This window comes from Vicia villosa, unplaced genomic scaffold (genome assembly GCF_029867415.1).
Source record: "Vicia villosa cultivar HV-30 ecotype Madison, WI unplaced genomic scaffold, Vvil1.0 ctg.001416F_1_1, whole genome shotgun sequence".
Classification (NCBI taxonomy): domain Eukaryota; kingdom Viridiplantae; phylum Streptophyta; class Magnoliopsida; order Fabales; family Fabaceae; genus Vicia; species Vicia villosa.
In genome coordinates, this window is record NW_026705610.1 from 139,700 (window position 1) to 160,990 (window position 21,291).

Sequence of the window (21,291 nt, forward strand, 5' to 3'; positions counted from 1 at the left end):
AACAGATAGAAGAAGAAAGAGATTAGAGGTTGAAGGGAGCTAACACGATCCTGAATTTGAAGACAAAAGATCAGGTGCATACAACCCCACGCGCTCACAATGAACCTTCAATGCCCAGCCACAGGATCTCCCATTACTTTGATCTGACGTATCAGAATTGCTAGACCACCATGGAACCTCAGGGCTTCACCACATAGGATCACGCCCAGGTTTATTTTATTTACTTTATTATTTGTTTAGTTAGATTAAATATTAAGTGATTATAATTAATTTAGTTAATTTATTTGATTAGGATTAGATGTAAACTAGGCCTAGGATTATAATTATTTAGAATCATCCGATTATTCGATTATGTCGATTATTCGACTTAATTGATTTAATTTATTTTAATCTTTAATCAAAAATCACAATAAAATCTATAAAGGTTTACTCTATTAGGGTTTGTCCCAATCCCACTGCCATTTGGCAAAACAATAACCCTTAATTAATTCTCTCCTCGACCCGACTAAATCTATTAGTCGCTTTAGACGAGAGATAAAAAATACATAAAATTCAAAACACATTTAATTTGCTGCCCGCGACGATCAATCTATCGATCTGAGTAACCAGCAATGCCCCTTAATCCGTTAGCTATACTGACCAAATCTATTGGTCATCGCATCTAACGGTGCCATATTAAACCAGGGTTGTACGCCCAAACATTTAAAATACACTAAACCACGACACTACGGATTTTTATCCTAGGCAATTCAAAATGCCTTTCAGATCAAATTCAAACTACGACAGGCCATTCAAAAAGCCTTCAAACCTCCATAATCAATTCAAAGGCGTACAACCCTGTGCCCGAACTACGTTGACTCTGATTCTCCCTAAAGAGATACGTAGGCACTTGGATAACCAAGGCGAGTCCCCTTCCCTAAAATCTCCATTCAGTTCAAATCGCCCTTTTCACTTCTTTAGCTATGATCCTAAATATTTTAGCCATAAACCTTTATTTTAAGATCAAACCTTAGGAAAGGGTTGAGGGTGCCTAACACCTTCCCTCGACCTGATTATAATAACTTACCCTGAATCTCTAACTGCGTAGGGTTTCCTATTCGCCCTTCAGAATAGGTGGCGACTCTAAGTCTTAATTTTTAGGGCAGGTTGCTACATCCAGGCTCATTGCACTCATAGCAGATGACCTTCTTCTTGTCAGATCTTCTTCCTGCAGAAGATTCTCCTCTTTCAGGCTTCTTTGAACTTCTGAAGCTCTTGAACTTCCTTTGCTTGCTCTTCCAGAGATGGTTTACCCTTCTAGAGATCATGGACAGTTCATCTTCTTCTTCTGATTCTGATTCTTCAGAATCTACTTCTTCAGCCTGAAAAGCGTTAGTGCATTTTTTATAATTAGATTTTAACGCAATAGACTTACCTTTCTTCCGAGGTTCATTTGCATCTAGCTCAATTTCATGACTCCTCAGAGCACTGATCAATTCTTCAAGAGAGACTTCATTCAGATTCTTGGCAATTTTGAAAACAGTCACCATAGGACCCCATCTTCTTGGCAAGCTTCTGATGATCGTCTTGACATGATCAGCCCTTGTATATCCCTTGTCAAGAACTCTCAATCCAGCAGTTAGCGTTTGAAATCTTGAGAACATCTTCTCAATATTTTCATCATCCTCCATCTTGAAGGCTTCATATTTCTGGATCAAGGCAAGGGCTTTAGTCTCCTTGACTTGGGCATTTCCTTCATGGGTCATTTTCAATGACTCATACATATCATAGGCAGTTTCCCTGTTAGATATCTTCTCATACTCAGCATGAGAGATAGCATTCAGCAAAACAGTCCTACACTTATGATGATTTTTGAATTGCTTCTTTTGATCATCATTCATTTCTTGTCTTGTAAGCTTTACACCCGTAGCTTTCACTGGATGTTTGTAACCATCCATCAGCAGATCCCTTAAGTCACCATCTAGACCAAGGAAGTAACTTTCAAGTTTATCTTTCCAGTATTCAAAGTTTTCACCATCAAATACTGGTGGTCTAGTATAACCATTGTTACCATTTCCATTGTTTTGCTCAGCTGAGCCAGATGTAGATGTATTTGTTGGAATTTCACCAGACATCTTGACTTAAGCGTTTTTCTCTTCCTGAATCTTTTCTAAAAACGGTTAAGTGCTTGCACCTTAGAACCCGCGCTCTGATGCCAATTGAAGGATAGAAAAACACTTAGAAAGGGGGGGGGGGGTTTGAATAAGTGTAGCTTTAAAACTTGTAAGATAAAAACAATTTGCACAATGATTTTTATCCTGGTTCGTTGTTAACTAAACTACTCCAGTCCACCCCCTTGGAGTGATTTACCTCACCTGATGATTTAATCCACTAATCACACAAGATTACAATGGTTTTCCACTTAGACAACTTCTAAGTCTTCTAGAGTATACTGATCACAACCTGATCACTCTAGGAACAAACTGCTTAGATACCCTCTAAGACTTTCTAGAGTATACTGATCAACAACCTGATCACTCTAGTTCTTACAACTTAATGTAAACAACTTCTAAGAGTTACAATGCTTCTTATAAAGCTATTATCACAACTGTGATTTTCTCTTAAGTTTAAGCTTAATCTCACTAATATATTACAACAGCAATGTAGTGAGGTTGAAGATGAAGTTTGAGAGCTTTTTGAATTTTACAGAGTTTCTGTATATTTGCGCAAGTGTTGTATTCAGAAATCGTAACATAGCTTCTCATTAGAACTTCAATATATAGGCGTTTGAGAAGATGACCGTTGAGAGCATTTAATGCTTTGCGTGATCCGTACAGCATTGCATTTAATGTTTCACTCTTTTGTCAACTACCTCGAGCCTTGCTTTCGCTGTGTCTACTGACGTTGCCTTTAATAGCTTTCAACGTTCCTTTTGTCAGTCAGCGTAGCCTGCCAGTTAGTACTTGCTTCTGATCTGATGTTTGTATAAACAACGTTTGAATATCATCAGAGTTAAACAGCTTGGTGCAGAGCATCTTCTTGTCTTCTGACCTTGAATTACTTATGAGCGTGATACCATGAGAACTTCAGTGCTTCTGCTTCTGATCTCAAGTCCTTCTGATGCTTCCATAGACCATGTTCTGATTCTGCTTGACCATCTTCTGATGTCTTGCCAAACCATGTTCTGATGTTGCATGCTGAACCTTCTGAGACAGTGCTTCTTGCGCTGATTTTGTGTATACTCTTTATATAATTCCTGAAATGGAAATTGCATAGTATTAGAGTACCACATTATCTCATACAAAATTCATATCCATTGTTATCATCAAAACTAAGAATATTGATCAGAACAAATCTTGTTCTAACAACACTCACTCTATATATAATGTTAATAGCTTCATTATTCTTTTCGTCTTAGATTTGAAAAAGAAAGTTTACATCATGCTTGTGTAGAAGAATTTATATTGTAAATAAACCGTGATCAAAGGTTGTTTGAACATTCCTTGAGATACCGAGTGAAGGTCAGCTGTCTCGAGAATTTTAGGACTAGAGAGTCTGAGGTTGTTAGTCACAAGGGTTGCTTGTGCAGGTCGTTAGTCAAAGGGGTTGTTTGTGCAAACATTAGTCACCGGTTGTTTCCCGTGCGATTGTAATCGGTTCGGTTATAGTGGATTAAGTCCTCGATTGAGATAGGCGAAATCACCTCAGAAGGGTGGACTAGACTAGCTTGAGGGTTTCTCAAGTGAAACAGTATAAAAATAACTTGTTCTTTTCCTTTATGCATCTTTTCGTTATTATCAATAGTAAGGAACTTGTTGTTTCAAAGAAAAGGGGAATATTTTTATAAAAAGCAGATGTGATCATACCATGGATTGTGTAATTATATTATTTAGTTGTTGAGCGTATTGTATGGGTCGCACCTCAATGTTTCATTGTCGTTAACCTTTGGAGTTACAGAGAGTGGTACACATTTGGGGTGGTCGAATGCGACGTGAGAGCTGAGATTGAACGCATGAAGGACTCCTATCCGGAACTTTTCACTTGAAGTATGTTTTCGAGGATGAAAACTCTTTTAGTGGGGGAGAGTTGTAACACCCCATATCTTCTAATTTTAATTTAATCGGAAATTAAATTATTATTTAGAATTATTTAATATTTTCGTTGAATTAATTGGAGGAATTATGGAGTATTGGTCTTTGGGCCAAGTGTGGTATTTAGCAATGAGGGGGTGTTAAGTTGTTGAGCCCATTGCTAAATTATGTTATGTTTTAATAAAACAAGGAAATAGGAGGAAATTGAGAAATAGAGGAGGAAAACCTAAGAGGGAGAGAAGAAGAACTCATGGGCAACATCTATTTTCGCAACCCTTTGCCAGCCTTCACAAATCATGCCATAACTTTATGCTCGTAACTCCAAATCATGTAATTCTTGAAGATACGGATTCTACACGAAATTTCCTTTGATTTAATATATTAATTCGTGTCAGGGAGGTTCTCGATGAGGGAGATAAACGAGTTTGAAAATTGAAGATTCTTGTTGAATTTGAAGAAAAAGGGCTTACGGGTTGAATGGAGAAGAAGCGGAAAAGTCTAGATTCTTGGCTAAGGTAAGGGGAGATTCTTCCTATTACTAAGTATTATGTGATTTTAGGTGATAGGATTGATTATCTTGTGGTTTGATTCAATTATGATGCTTTAGATTGAATTGTTAGGTTTTGATAATTTTGTGAAATTGATGAATCAAACATGGAAATTGAGTTGTGATTGAGTTGTGTTGTGTTAGATTATAATTTATGTGATGCATATATGATTAGTGTGATGTTTTGATGTGGGTATAATTATGGTGTGATTGGACTGAAATTGAGAGAGGAAGGATGTCAGAATCGCAGCAAAATTCTGCATAAAACGCAGCATGCGTCGACTTGAGTGTCAGTTGCGTCAACACATTCAAGAAATTGCGTCGACCTATAGTGTCAGCGTGCGCTTACCCGAGAGTGGTAGAAGTTCTATGCGTCGACCTGGAGGAGTCCATGCGTCGACGCACAACATGCATTTTTTTTGGAAATCTTCTGAAGATCATAACTTTTGATCCGTTTGTCCGTTTTATGAGCCGTTTTGGGCGTTGCGAAGCTAATTAGATGTTTTATTTAATAAAGTGATAAAATGGGAAGTGGCCGACTTTATTTTAAAACTCGATTTAATTGCTTTAGTGGATTGAGATATTGTGTATATTTGTGTTTTATATATATGACAATGTGTTTGTGTGATAAATATATGTTATGCGGTTGTGAATCGTATTAATTGTGAACAACTATTCAATGCATGTATTTGTGTTGCTGAGTTGAGTATGATATCCATTGAGGAATGTTGGTATATAACATGTCGTAGATGATACATGTATTCGTAGTTATACTTTTGGATCATTTCGGTGATTTATTACATTGTGTGCAATGATGATAGATGTAACAATGTATGATTGTGGTGAATGATTGATGACTTGTGAATATTAATATGTTGTTAATATTAATATGTTGATTATGATGAATATGTGTAAATGAGTGGATGATGCTTAGACATGTGCATACTTACGATGTTGATGTGATGAGATGAAATGAGACGATGTTAAGCATCGTAATGATGATGATATAAGTATGTGATATGTGTGCATTCATTCATGAATCATTTTCATTGGTGATATATCCCGATGATGAGTGGATTTTGTAGGACATAATTCTCATTGTGTGGAATTTGTGTCGGTGGACTGTATCTCGATGATGAGTAGATCATTTGGATGGGTTCAGCCCATAATTGGTACCACATGCATAGTGTCAGTTGAATCATATGCATTTGTTATAACATGATTGGATGAAATCCAGTGTGATGCCTTGATGTTATTATGCGATTGATGATGTTTGATAACCTGGATATGTGAATGTATGTATGATTGGGTGAATTATAAGCTATGATATTTTTTTGCTGAAAATTATATAATGCTTATTAATTGTGAATGAAACTCACCCTTACGACTTGGTGAGGATTAGCTCATGAGTCAGTGCGTTTAGTTTAGCGTTGATGTCATGCTCTGATATTGTAACACTGGGGAACGCTAGTTAGAGTCTATGATGATAATCTATTATGTTGTTATTGTATTAATTTTGTGGGATATTGCATAGATGATGTTATGCTTATCCGTATGATGAATATTCCGTTGTGTAGAAACATGATTTTATTAAATTGATGATTGTTCCTTAGCGAAAGCATGACAAGTGAGTTATAATAAATTGTTTTATTGAGTTGTGGCACCCTTGTTTTCATGTTTACTTTGAAATATTTATATAATTGCCGCAGGGTTTTAGAAGGTTGTTACACAAGGGGCACTTAGCTACTTTCCACCTTTATTTGTGAAAGTTGTTTGTGATTTGATTTTTACTAAAGACTATGAATGGAAGCAAATATATTGAACGACTGGATCATGCGTCCCGCACACAAGAATATTCATAAAAAGGTTGGGAGTACATCCTCTCGTTCTTATCGATCTACTTAAATCCCATATCGTACAAATCATTTCGTATTTTTATGTGTTTTTGAACTTGACTTGCAACACGAGAAGTTTTTGTTTTAATTTGATAAGAGAATAATAAAAAGGGAAAAAAGGTTAAAAGGGAGGCTAACCTAATGTTTATATGCAAAGATGGATACCAATTTTTTAGGGTTTTGAATTGTAATTTTTGGCCTAATTGGTTTAGGCCAATAAAATGCTAATTTCTAATTTAATTAAGGATTAAATTTACAATACTTGCTGTAATATAGGCGAAATTCGCTTTAACCCCCTGTAAAAAAAATATCACCCCTTGAAATGTTAAAGTCTATGTCCTTTTCCCCATAAGTGCACAAGTTACCCCCTTGTAATATTTTTTTATTTACCCCCCAAATTTAGTGTTTAATTTGTACACTTAGGGGGGAATCAAAAATAAATATTACAGGGGGTGATCCAAAAAAAATTATATTGCAGGGGATAAAGTCAAAATCGCCTACATGATAGGGGATAGAGTGGTATTAATCCTTTAGTTAATCAAGTGTTGACACTTAATCAATTAAACCAAAATGCTTTAAGGGGGCATATGAATTATAGGTCAATACTATGACTTTTCTAGCACACATCACCAAGCAAAAATCACAATTATGGACATTAAGAGAGAATTAACAATTAAGTGTACAAGATAAAAAATAATTAAATTCCAATTTCCAGAATACACTAAATCAAAATTAATCCACAAAAGTCTAAAAACACAACATCATAACTCATGCTATTGTTGTTTTTTTAATTATTTTCTAATGTAAAATTAAGACTAAAAGAATAAAGAAAAAGAAGGGAAGAGGAATTGAAAAGAAAATAATAAGAAACCTCCCAGGGGGTCTGAAGTTGAAACAACGGTGTGTGGAATTAAATAAGGGCGCTGGGCCTGAGACCTTTTGAAGGCCCAAATGTTGTTTTTGGTAATTTCAAAAAAAAACAAAAAAAGGCTGGTATGGGCAATAAAAGTTATTGGGCCCTTTTGGAATTGAATGGACAAAGGCCCCAACGAGGAAATTAGAGGGGAAGAGAGGTTCAACTCTCATTCGCATCCAGGTCCTCTCATCATTCTCTCTCGTTCTCTTAAAACAAACCTCCTTTCATTGGAAACCACCCCGTTGCACCGGAGGCATCGAGGCTTCCCCGAACCTAATAATTTCACCATCATCTTGAACCTCTATTCACACTCCATCCATCCCCAAATCTCACTTCTCTCAAAACCTAGCAAGATCTTACAAATTGCGCAAACACCAAAACCCTAAAAAGCTTTGAACATAAATTAAATGGTGTTTGTACGGTGATTCCCACCATCAACCTAGGGATTTAGTTTTACACGGTGTGTTCTATAACTTAGTAACAAGAACAAGGCCAAAAGATGAAGAATTGAGATGTGTTGCATTTACCTACGGAACGAAGGAGTGTTCCAAAATTTCTTGCATAATAATCTGAAGAAAGGTTAAAGAAACACATAGATATTATGTGAATACAAGTACAAAGTTCCATTGATCACCGCTTCAGTCCTCTTCCCAGTTTTATTTTCTTGAAGTTTTTAGAATCTTGATAGTGAATTTCTTTTGAGTCTTGGTGATTGTTGAGTGTGTTGTTGTTGTTGATTATTGATGAATAGAGATATGATAGTGAAGTGAATTTCTTGCTTGAGAGAGATTGAGAGAGATAATGTCACAAATTGGGGTTTATGCTCTACTCCATTAAAGATTCAAGGTGAAGCTTTGATGGAGGATGAATAAGAGAGAGCTTTGAGTGAGAGGTTTGGTGAGTAATTTTGGCAGAATTTTCTTAGGTGAATGTTGCTTGAGAATGAAGTAAGTAGGGTGTTGTTTATATAGATGAGTGAGGGTGAAGTTGAGAGGGAAATTCAATTGAAAAGTTTGTTAGGGATGAATGATTGAATGTGAGCCCTTAGATATGAATCTATGTGCCACTTTAATCAATGTTGGAGAAATGATGATGAGAAGTTAGTTGAGACTTATTTTAGCTTGATGAGAAATTGAGAGTTTGTGTTCTTTTCAACTGTTTTGTAGTGTAAAACTTAAGTTTGAGGTGTGTTAGTTTAGGATTTTGGATGTTTGAAAGCAATTTTAGAGGGAAATGTGAAAACAAGGGTAGGATGGTAATTTGCCTCTGCCCCACGTGGCATAGGTTGTTAAGAGTTAGTTATTGTTGTTACTTTCTAGCTCGATATTACTGTTAGTTCAGTTAGTGTTAATTGCAAGTGGTTATGAGGTGGTTAGTAGAGTTTAATTGGAGAATATAAGGTTAGTTAGTTGATAGTTGGGCTTGTAGTTAGTGAATTATTGTCTCCTTGAAGGAAGAATGATTTTTCTGCACTTGCAATCTATCAAATGAGCAAAAATATAACAACAACAACATCAACACCATTATGTGAGATAGAATGCAAGGATGGAAAAAATGTTTTGTTTGATAAGAAAATTGGATATTTTTTCGGTCTTGCGATTCATCCCAAAGAATGATGCTTGCGAGTTTGGGGCGGCTACAAATAAGTAAGGATTAGGGTAAAATATGTTTATTTTATAGTGAAGTATGAATATTTGATCTCTCGATTATATCAAATTTGATCTCTCGGTTATATCTACAAACTGAAGGGTTAGTTATTTTAGTTTACAATTATAATCAAATAAAAACATAAACTGCAAAAGTTGGGATTTGAATCGTGTCCTGATTAATTTTACCCGTCGGATATATTAGAAACCGAGGTAAGTTGTTACTTTTATTATTATAAAAAAGCGTTATTTGAAGGTTGGGATTTGAAGGCTTAGCACCTCGTTTTTTTTCTGGTTGACGTGAAAGTTTCGTCGTGAAAAGCGTTATTTGTTGTAGTGATGGATTGTTTGAGATGAATGGTGCATGCTTGAACTGTGTTTTTGTTTTATTTTTGAACTGGTACATTAGCTTATGTTTGGGATACTGAGTTAGTATGGAATATGAATGCAGGGCTGACTTGGTGTATGTATGATCAGGTGATGTTTAGAGTCAAATGGCATTTATGTTCATGGAATGTTTGCACTGTTTACAAATTTGCCAAAAATGACCCTCTTCCACACCTCACACACCATTCCAAAATCACTACACCCAACCCAAGCCTGCCACATGTCATCTCCACCTTGAACATTGAGGACAAGGTTCTTAACGGGCCTATGAGTATTGATAAGGAAAGCAATTTGAAGCCAAACAAGAAAGAAAAAGACCAGTTATACTCAAACTTCTACTTTTAATAGACGGGTGCAATTAGTACTATTATTTATTTTTGTTGTTTTATTTTAAATCAAAGAGGCCCATGGCCCATTACGTTTGGCAAATCCTAGCTATTTAATGTAATGATCAAGTTATGTTGAGAATCAATGAAAATTCAGAAAGATTTTTATTTTATTTTTGTTTTCTCTTCTTATGCAACCATAGATCTGGTTTAGCCTGAGTAGTCTATCATATACCTCTTAGGCACACAAGTTTAAAAACTTGTCATATTTGATATTTTGTTTTATTTTAAAATTTATATAATTAGTCACCGACTTCCTTATATATCTATAATGAATTTCTTTCTAGAAAAAATGATTCGAAAAAATTATCATTAAAAATTTAACTTATTCAAATATCTAAAATTGACTTCTAACTTAAATCTTTTACTATGAATATTCAATATAATGTTCTAATTAAAAAAATAAAAAAGTTTAAAATGTCTACGACTACACAATTGCTAGAAAATATTTAAGAAAAATAGACGTGTAAAGAATCTACAATAGAAAAAGTTATTAGGACTTTTAAGAATAGTACACTTAAAAATAAAAATCAAGTATATGTATCGTTTAAAACTAATTTATTTATCAAAGAGCATTTAAATAAGACGGTGGGATCTCCTCCAACCTAATCAAATGTTAAAATTCAAAAAATTAATTTCTTTACATGCATAGAATATCCGATTATAAAATAAAAAAGATTTATCAGTGCATTTTATGAATGCAAAAATTTATAGAATTTTTTATTTCTATAAGATGATTATGTAAAACTGTTTTACCAAATGACATATACATTTTTTAAATTAAAAACAACATTATATGTTAAAATCAAGAAAACTTTTAATCTATCCTTTGGGTCTGTTATGCACCATGCGCATTGTCAAAAATTCTCCTTGCTTCTAAAGATGTATTTCTAGAAGTACTTTTTTTTTGTTCAAAGTGCATATGTTCCGTAGGTGCATCTACAAAATCCTTCTAGTTATGCATAAGACTATTCTCCTCCCTCATTCTTCTCTTTTCATCTTCTCTACTCTCTCAATCTCTCTAATCTAAAATTATCAAACTTCCACCAAACTTCATTGTTTTCTCTCAAGTTTGGTATTAAACATCAACAACAATGATCAACACATTCCGACTCGTTCAAAACTCAATTTAATCGGTAAATTTTCAAGTTTTCGAGTATTTCTTGTAGTTTCATTTGGATACACTTTTAGGTGTAGAAATTATTAGGTAGTTGTAGAAACATAGTTTAGAGATAATGTAGATATTTTTTATGTGTAAAACGGATGATCAAGCCACCAGAAATTGCTTTTTAGAATGCTGGAATAGTGAGAGACGCCATTGTTGCATATTTGGAGGATCAAAACGTTCTGTGGGTTCATCTACAGAACAAATGAAACGTTAGGTAGTTTCGTAGATGTATCTACGGAAGATTTCCATATTCGCACCTACGAAATTAAAATTATTATTATTTTATTTTTTCTTTATAAGTTAATTGTGTCTAATCTGACTTTATTTAATACAATGCAGACGCTATGGCCGACCAGTCAGACTAACTTATACGTGGGAGTATTGCACAACATGCCCCTGTTCGACGTGCACAGATGTCGGTGGTCTCACAGGTGACAGATGGATCCTCTGTTCTAGCAGATGTACATGACACCTCCGTGCCAGTAGAGGTGACGGATGGGGCCACGATGTAAACTCACCCGAAGCATAGTGGACAGGGGCCTTCCACATCTACTTCTTCATCCCGGAGGCGTTGAGACGATGGTGAGGGTTCCACACAGACGCCCTCCACCCGCAGATGTCTGTGCTGTACTTCTGCCATTCCTGTGCCACCTCCGACGGATGCTGGATCTCCTGTGTCACCTCCGACGGATGCTGGATCTCCTGTGTCACCTCCGGCAGATGTTGGATCTCCCGTTCCACCTCCTGATGGTGTTCACTAGTTGCACGAAGAGGTTGATTCACCTGAGCCGCCTGTGGGCTACCCATGGAGTCCTTTAGATTTATCCCTATTGATAGGGTATGCAAATCATACAACCATATCTCGAACAAAAAGGTAAAAATTCTTACTTATTACTTTTATGTTCTTTGTGGAAATTTATTATTTCTAACTTTTCTTGTTATTAATAGTGTTTTCCTTGGATATTTTTCAGAAAAGAGCTTCCCAGAAGTTCTACAACCACTGGCGGAAGATTTCCTCTCTGCAGCTGTAACACCCTTCTAAACCCCCACGGAAATTAATAATTAAATCAGAGTACATGCAAATAAGGGTGACACAATTGTATAATAAAATAACATTATCCGTCACTGTCATGCGTTCACCAAGAAACATCTTAACATAACTCATAATTCAAAATCTCATGTTTACACAGCGGAAATAATCATCAACTAGCATCACATCATCAATGCTTTAATCGTCAAAATAAATTAAACAAAACAGAGTTATTATCATAAACTTAAAACATTGCGTTCCCCAGTGTTACATCTATCAGAGCATGACACCCAACGCGAACTAACATATTGACTCATGAGCTAATCCTCACCAAGTCGAAGCCGTTATCCTCAATCTGAAAAATATAGTGTAAGGGTGAGTCTCATTCGCAATTAACAAATATTATTGCATTATAAATAATTATACATCAATAGTTATATTATTCACCTGATTCATCTATATTCAGATAATCCATCATCACACAAAACACACAATACCAATTATAACAATGAAGTACATTCAGTCATGTTATCAAATTCATGCATATGAATGCAACTGACTCTATGCATGTGGTACCAAACATCATCAATGGGAATAACCCAGCGACCGATCTAACATCATCAAGATACGGCCCTGCCAGCACAAATTCCACACAATGGGAATTATGCCCTTCACTGAATCCTCTCATCATTAGGATTCAACCCTCAACAATGACTATGAATGAATGCAACATACACAACATACTTATATCATCATCTTCCTCCTCCTCCTCCTCATCATCATCATTATTATCATAATCATCATCATCATCATTAAGTATGTTCATACGTATATTAGCATCATTCAACATAATTCAAAACATCATTAAACACAAGATCATATCACAAGGTTCATCATTTTCCAAACGGCACTCAAAATAGGCCTACAGATCAAAAGTTACACACCATTGAACTTTCAAAGAAAATCACAAAACAGAATTTTAACACACAACATCCATACACGTATGGCCTAGCCCATACGCGTATCACGCTTCATCATACGCGTATCATACGAGTTTCACCAGGACCAAAATTTCCCAGAAAGATCTTCCATACGCGTATCAGCCTCTTCATACGCGTATCAGCAGAACCATAATCCTTCTTAAAATTTCCCATACGCGTATGACCACTCCCATATGCTCCTCATACGCAATCCACCAGAACATGGTTTTTGGGACAGGGCAGCTGCGTATCATACGCGTATTGCCCCTGGGGTTGTCCCTCATACGCGTATGGCCTCATCCCATACGCGTATGACACTGTTTCATACGCGAAACACCAGTAAATTTCCAGAACATGCAATTTCGTACCAGTCCAATTCTCACTCGTTTCTACTCCTATCAGTCTACGATTTTAAGTGTAAATCTGTTCATTTTCACAATTCTATTCATAGGATTTGTTCATACTTATTAGACTATCATTCTATATCAAATTATACACCAAAAACCCAATTTCTAATCAATTCTTTAGAACCCCAAAACCTAACTCTCACATATAACCAAATCAACCCAAACAACACAACCAAACATGCACTATTATTCATAACCACAATAAGAGATGATAATTGGAAGAGTCCCCCCTTACCTTAGCCAAATTCTTGATCTTGGTCTCTCCCTCAACAGTTCTTCTTCACGTTCTTCGTGTTCCAACTTCTCAGTTCTTTCACGTTCTATCCTTTTTCCCAATTTCCTTCTTGCTTTATGAAAAATAACTTTAATTAGAAAAAGGCTTTACTAACTCACACCTCCTTACTTGCTAACACCGTACCTTGGCCCAATGCCTTAAATCTTTTATTTTCTAATTTTATTTTCCATAATTCAAAATAATTCTAATATTAATTCAATTTTCAAATTAAATCAAAATTAAAATATACGGGTGTTACGACAGCAGCCTATGGAGCTGTGGTTTAAGGATATCCTCACAGCTTCTGGAATGAAGGACTGCTGTCAAATCGGATACTCCACTATACACAACGACATGCTGATGGCATTTGCAGAGAGGTGGCACCCAAAGACATTGTCATTCCATCTTCCTTTTGGTGAGATCACCGTCACTTTGGACGACATCGCATGCCTCTTACATATACATATATGAGGTACCCTCCTTTGTCACAGTAGGATGACGAAGGAGGAAGCGAGGGAGGCTCTGATTGAGGAGCTCGAGGCTGATCTAGAGGATGCGCTTGAGGAAGTGGAGAGGACCTGCGGCGCGCACGTGAGGTTTTCCTTCTTGAAGCAGAGATTTGATACCGAGCTACTTGGTGATCCACTTCAGGTGGAGATACACAAACACTAAGGGCTGAGGTGTTACTTCCTATTTTTGGTAGGCACTCAGTTATTTGCATACACGAGCTCCTCCTATACAAATTTCATTTACCTGAGGTACTTTTCGGATATCGCACGGATCCATGAGTACAACTACTATAGACTCGAAGAGGGATGTTAGTAGAAGGAAAGGACTGTGGCAGGCAGTTGTGCACTCTTAGTGGTAACAATCTTATATCCTTATACTTTTTCTCAAAGTTGCTCATTCTGTTGTCGTGGTAATGTTTGATCCCCGTGTTTTTTATTTTCATTTCAAGGTTGGATATTACAGCACTTCCCTATGATCATTGGCTGGGGAGAGGTGTCTGGCTACACTGAGGTCATGTCGCGTGCTAGTGCCTTTGTCTTCCTCAGAGGGAACCAGGTGCCGATTCCGCACAAAAACTATCTGGATCGCCTGGCTGCCGAGGACATCCGATATGCCTGTTACGCTGATCACCGTGAGACGGTTCCGTGGGATGAAGTTGCACTATATTCTAGATGGTTGGCATGCAGTTCGACCATCACTACTCGCTATCTTCCGGAGTGCGTCATGCAACAGTTTGGCTACTGTCAGACAATACCTCGCCACCCTTCTATCTCCGCTTCTACCTTGATGACCCGTTGACAAATAGATGAGGCTTTTACAGACTTTGAGCATCACATGGTTCCGGATGAAGCTCGGGCGACCAGGGCAGTGGTAGAGTGGAGCTGCACCGACGGGTACATCACTTATTACTTCACGGTGTCACAGCCCTACATGATCCCCACTGCAGAGGGATCACCGTCTGGGCTAGCTCCTCAAGAGATATTGCAGACTCATCAATTTCAGTTGGACCACACACATGATGTTCTTCCTCGTTGTCGTGAGATACTTGAGATGGCGCGAGAAGACATTGGCGGTGGTTTCTTCTCCGAGGGGTCTGATCACAGGCGTATACTGGATGATATCATTAGGGTGGCAGATTGGGGCATTTTTGTATAGTAGACATCGTTCCATGACAGGCGGGGAACTTGACAATAGAGGCAAAGTATCCGATAGACGAGGCGGTGGACGCAGAGGTGGCGCGAGAGACAAATGAGAGGATGAGGATGTTGTCTGGCACACACAATAGTGATTGTACTGATTATTTTGATGGCTGTATTTTTATTAAATTTATGTACTTTATTTTAATTTATGTATATGACACAATTTGGATGATTTATACAATATATTCTTTTGGTGTACTATATTACATTGCCTTTAAATTACACTACTTTGATGTACAAAAAAATGGAGTTTTGGATTGAAATGTAGTTGATTTTAAAATATAACATAATGTTCCATAGGTATATCTATGTAACACTATGTTTTTAAGACCTTCCGTAGATATATCTACGAAAGATTTCCCGAACTCAATTAATTTGAATTTTCCCAACGTTCACTAGTTATTAATGCTTCCGTAGATGCACCTCCAGAAAAAACAAAATTTTGTTAAGAAAAACTCCTCTCGGATGTGCATCTTCGAAATCAGGGGGCGTAATTAGAATTTTGCCGGGTGGCTAAGAGTATCAATAGGTGGATTGAGATATTATTAAAATGCTCATTTTATTCATTATAAGTTATTCCTCATTAAAGAATTTTCAAAAATAAATATATATTAAAATTAACTTAAAAGTGCTGCAAATAAGACTATATAATTTGGATTTGGATTCTCCCCTTCCATTTTTCTCGGTCTTCTCTATCTCAAATTCACTTTTTCTTGTTATTATAAAATCATTTTTGTTTTAGAAAAAGTGAAACTAAAAAAGGGATAGAAAGAAAGGAGAAAAATGAAGAGAAAAACGAGAGGAGAAAATTCAAAATAATATAATTCATATGAATGAATACTGAATTTGAAGATTTTCATAGGAACTAGTATGAGACTCGTGTTGTTGCCCGGGTGCATTATTTATGGTGTAGTATTTTTTGAACGATACGAAAAATGTGAAGTAAAGAAGTTTGACCAAATTGCATATGCAAAATGAAAATTAACCAATTAAAAAAAAAGTTTTACTAATAAGATATTAGTAGCATGAAAATTAGGTTCTAAGTTAAAATAAACTAAATTATAAGGATTTGAAACTTTAAATTGTGAAATTGTACAACAGGATAAATATTTTTCAAGATAAAAGTCTAATTTGACATGAAAAAAAATCTATTTAAAATTTTAAATAAAGTGAAAGGACTTTTGACAATTTAATTGTCAAACCAGTAGGTGGACTATTGGTCTAATAAAAGGAAAAAGTATATATTGTTTTAGATAACATAAATGACTTTTGATAAAGTACTCACATTTAACGTATGTATCATTCCAACCACATCTAGAAAAAGCAACATGATCTTTACAAGCAGAACAAATGGCCAGCAACGGTGAAGCTTGAATTTCGGAACGGTTGAGGAAAAAAAGGTGGTTGTACCTGCAAGGCACTTTGATGTCAAAGTAAGTATTTAGACAACAAGGTACAACAGAAAAGTGAGAGATTTTGGGTAAGAAAGTGATTACCTTGCCCTCTAGGGTTGGAGGGCTATTTATAGGGCAGCTCTATGAAACAGACTTCACCTTTTGAGGGCCTACGTCAGGGGTATTCCGAACCGGGCAAGGATGTTTCTTTTATAGAAACGCAGTACGTTCAAGGACGTGATTTTAGCCGATGGTTCGGCCTCGATCCATTTAGTTAAATAGTCGACGGAGACTATGAGGTACTTGTTTTGGTTTGTTCTGGTCACGAATGGTCCGAGGAGATCCATGTCCCACCAGGCAAATGGACAGGGTGATGATAGGGATCTAAGATCGTTGAGGGGTGTGATGTGCATGTCCCTGAAACGCTGGCATTTGTCACATCTTTTCACATATTCTTTGGTATCGTGCTGCATGGTGGGCTGGTAGTATCCTGCCCGTAATAATTTCCTGGCGAGGGATCTTCCTCCCAAGTGTTGGGAGTTGATTCCCTCGTGTATTTCTCTAAGCACGTGAGGGGTCGTGCCTTCGTCAATGCACTTGAGGAGGGGAATGAAAAATCCTCGTCGATACAATCGATTTTCGACCAGGACGTATGAGCAAGCCCTTCTCCTGACTATGGCGGCTTCCTTAGGATCGTCCGACAGGAGTTCGCTCGTCAAATAGTTGTATACCAGGGTCATCCAGCAGGACATGTCTCCGATCGCGTTTACGTGAGTTATTCCGACCGGAGATTTTGTGCTGGGCTTGGGTAATATTTCCTGGATCACGGATTTGTTGCCGCCTTTCTTCCTCGTGCTGGCCAGTTTTGATAGAACGTCCGCCCGGGCGTTATGTTCCCGTGGAATATGTCTTACCATGGCATTCTTGAATTTGGCCGTTCTTTTACGCACGAGAGTCAGGTATTCAGCGAGATGGTCTCTCTTGACTTGATATTCACCCGAGATATGGGATGCTACCAGCTGGGAATCAGTTAAAACTTCGATCTCCTCGGCTTCGAGGTCATTGGCGAGGTGTAAACCTGCAAGAAGTGCCTCGTATTCTGCCTGGTTGTTGGAGGTGGGGAAGGAAAGGGAGAGCGATACTTCTATCAGGGTCCCTTCTCCAATTTCCAAGATAATACCTGCTCCGCTTCCAGACGAGCTCGAGTATCCGTCCACATATAAAGTCCATTTTTTGGCGTTACAGGCTGATGTTTCGGGGAAAGCCATTTCGGCCACGAAGTCTGCTAGAACTTGCGCTTTCAGAGCCTTCCTCCCCTCATATCTTATGTTGAATTCTGAAAGTTCTAGTGACCAGCGGAGCATCCTTCCAGCCATATCGGGACGTCCGAGCAATTGTTATATAGGTTGCTCGGTACGCACGACTATGGTGTGTGCCAGGAAGTAGTGCCTTAACCTCCTGGCTGTGTTGATCAACGCGAGGGCGACTTTCTCGATTTGTTGGTATCTAACCTCGGGGCCTTGGAATGCTTTGCTCGTGAAATAGACGGGTCTCTATCCTTCAGGCGTGTCTCGGATAAGGGCGGCGCTGAATGCCTCGAAGGCGGAGCATCCTTCCAGCCATATCGGGACGTCCGAGCAATTGTTTTATAGGTTGCTCGGTACGCACGACTATGGTGTGTGCCAGGAAGTAGTGCCTTAACCTCTTGGACGTGTTGATCAACGCGAGGGCGACTTTCTCGATTTGTTGGTATCTGACCTCGGGGCCTTGGAGTGCTTTGCTCGTGAAATAGATGGGTCTCTATCCTTCAGGCGTCTCTCGGATAAGGGCGACGCTGACTTCCTCGAAGGCGACGACCAGGTATAGGTACAGGATTTCTCTGACATCGGGCTGGGAGAGGACCGGTGGACACGAGAGAACCTGTTTGAGATGGGAGAGGGAACGTTCGCATTCGTTCGTCCATTCGAACGCAACTTCCTTTCGTAGAAGTTTGAAGAGGGGGAGAGCGTGCTGGGCGGACTTGGCCATAAACCTAGATAGTGATGTGAGCATTTCGTTTAAGGATTGGATAGATTTTTTTGAGTTCGGTGTAGGGAAGTCCGAGAAAGCCCTGCATTTGTCCGGATTCGCTTCAATTCATCTTTCTGTTAAGTAGAAACCGAGGAATTTACCAGCTCGGACACCGAACATGCATTTTTCGGGATTAAATCTCATTTTGCACTTTTGGGCCTGTTCGAAGACTTCTGAGATAAAGGTTTCAAAGCTTCTGGTGTCATAGCTTCACTTCACCCTCCTTAGTTATTAAACATGTGGAATAATAGACAGTTATTTGAGGTTCCCATAGATAACAGTTGTCTTTAGACCTTATACACTTTATCAGAATATCATCTTCGACTAAGCATTTTGACTTAAGAAATTGACTAGCAATCATTGGTCACACAACTGACTAATGCTGATAAGATTAGCAGTTAGTCCCTTCACAAAAATAACATCTTCTAGACTAGGAGAGCTAGCACATTCCAACTTTCCCACTCCTTTAATTTCACCTTTAAATCCATCACCGAATCTGACAGAACCAGTGGGTTGAGATTTGATATCTCCAAACAATTTCTGAAACCATGTCATATGTCTAGAGCATCCACTTTCAAAGTATCAGCCTTCTCTAGTTGAGTTTCTAAAAGAAGTATGAGCTATAAAGATAACATCCCTATTTTTAACACTTCTCTTTTTACTTACTTGATTAGCCTTGGAATGGTCTGAAGGTTTTTGATCTCCATACAATTTGTAACAAAAATGATTTATATGGCCATACTCACCACAGTAATGACATCTTCAAGTTGATGATTGAGATTTGGTTGAAGTTACATTATATCTGCCAGGATGTTGTAACATGTGGTTGTACATGGTGATCATTTTCCTCTTTTTAGAAGGAAAACACTTTTCTACAGGCCTTTTATTTTGTTGATAACTAGATGGATAGGTAACTTTTGTATCTTCAACCTCTTTTATCCTATCAGTTCCATTTTTAATCCTTCTAAAAGAATTTGCCTTGTTGTCAAGCTTGAAATTTAAGAGTTACCTCACTTTGAAGATGAGAGACAGTACATCTTCTGACAGAAAGTAGGTTTAAGAGAGAGAGAGAGTTCAATACCTTGCCCTAAAGGAGATGAGGTCTATTTATAATGTTCTCCTTAGAGTTTAACTATTTGGCCCGATATTTTGGGCTGAGCGCGATTCTAGGGCCTAAAATGTGGATGATGGTTAGATTAGTCCTCGTCCATCCGGGAAAAGTGAACTAGCCGTTGGCGAGGACGGGAGCGTGCTTGGATGATCCTATATTGCGAAGGAGTCATCGTTCACGCGTGTTCGGTAGGTGGGCAAGAGGGAAGCGCAACCCTTGCTTGCCCAAGTGTATGGACCAATGTTTATTGGGCCGAATTTATAAATAGGAGTGGAATAGGCCAATTCTGAAGATTGGGCTAACCCAGAAAATATATATATATATATATATATATATATATATATATATATATATATATATATATATATATATATATATATATATATATATATATATATATATATATAAAGGTAAAAATTCATTTATAATTGAAAAACAACTTGATTGTTTCTAAAACTAAATAAGATTAAAATGCAAAAATTAATAAGAAATATTAAAATTATTTAATATTTAATGCATTTTATAATGATTAAGATTTTAAAAATAGAATAATAATAGATTAACAAACAAAAATATTATAGAAATTTATTGAAATCAGAACTTAAATAATTTAAATAGAAACATTATGAAAATTTATTAAAATGAAAGGATAACTTTAGAATTTTATGTTTATTAGAGTTTTAGAATTTCCGTAGCATGACTTATTTGAATTTATAATATATATATATATATATATATATATATATATATATATATATATATATATATATATATATATATATATATATATATATATATATATATATATATATAAATTAGTTTTAGGCTATAACATTCAGATATGGTAATAGGGTGGGTTGAGAACGATTTTTACCTCTCCAAATTTAAAGTCGATTTCCTAAATAATCTTCATTCTCCACCCCAAACTTAAATGAGAATGAAGAATTAAAATTTAAATCCGTTTCAAACGGGTTCGGGTTGAGTTCGGGTATCCCCGTCCCACCACCATCCATTTAATAAAATCAATTTTTTAAATAGAAATATTTATTTTTTCTAAAATTAAATTACATTATAAATAATAAAACAAAACAATCTCAAAAAATTGTATACATACATTTCAAATTATAAACATATTGACTACATATTTAATATTCTAAATTATCAAACATAAATAATAATTTACTTAATGAAATGAACGGGACGGGTTCGAAGGCAGATTCAGAGTAGGTACTAGTGTCTCTATTACCCGACTAGTCCCTATGTTTTGTAATCGAGAAAAACCCAAACTCGAACTTAAACTC

General features: G+C 36.8%; 1 protein-coding gene across 1 annotated transcript; it reads right to left on the reverse strand.

Annotated features, from left to right (window-relative positions):
• Nucleotides 1-16,979: 16,979 nt before the first annotated feature.
• Nucleotides 16,980-18,185, reverse strand: LOC131635050 (uncharacterized). The gene has a single exon (XM_058905654.1). The coding sequence runs from the start codon at nt 18,183-18,185 to the stop codon at nt 16,980-16,982; it is 1,206 nt and encodes a 401-aa protein (XP_058761637.1).
• Between the last annotated feature and the right edge of the window lie 3,106 nt (nt 18,186-21,291).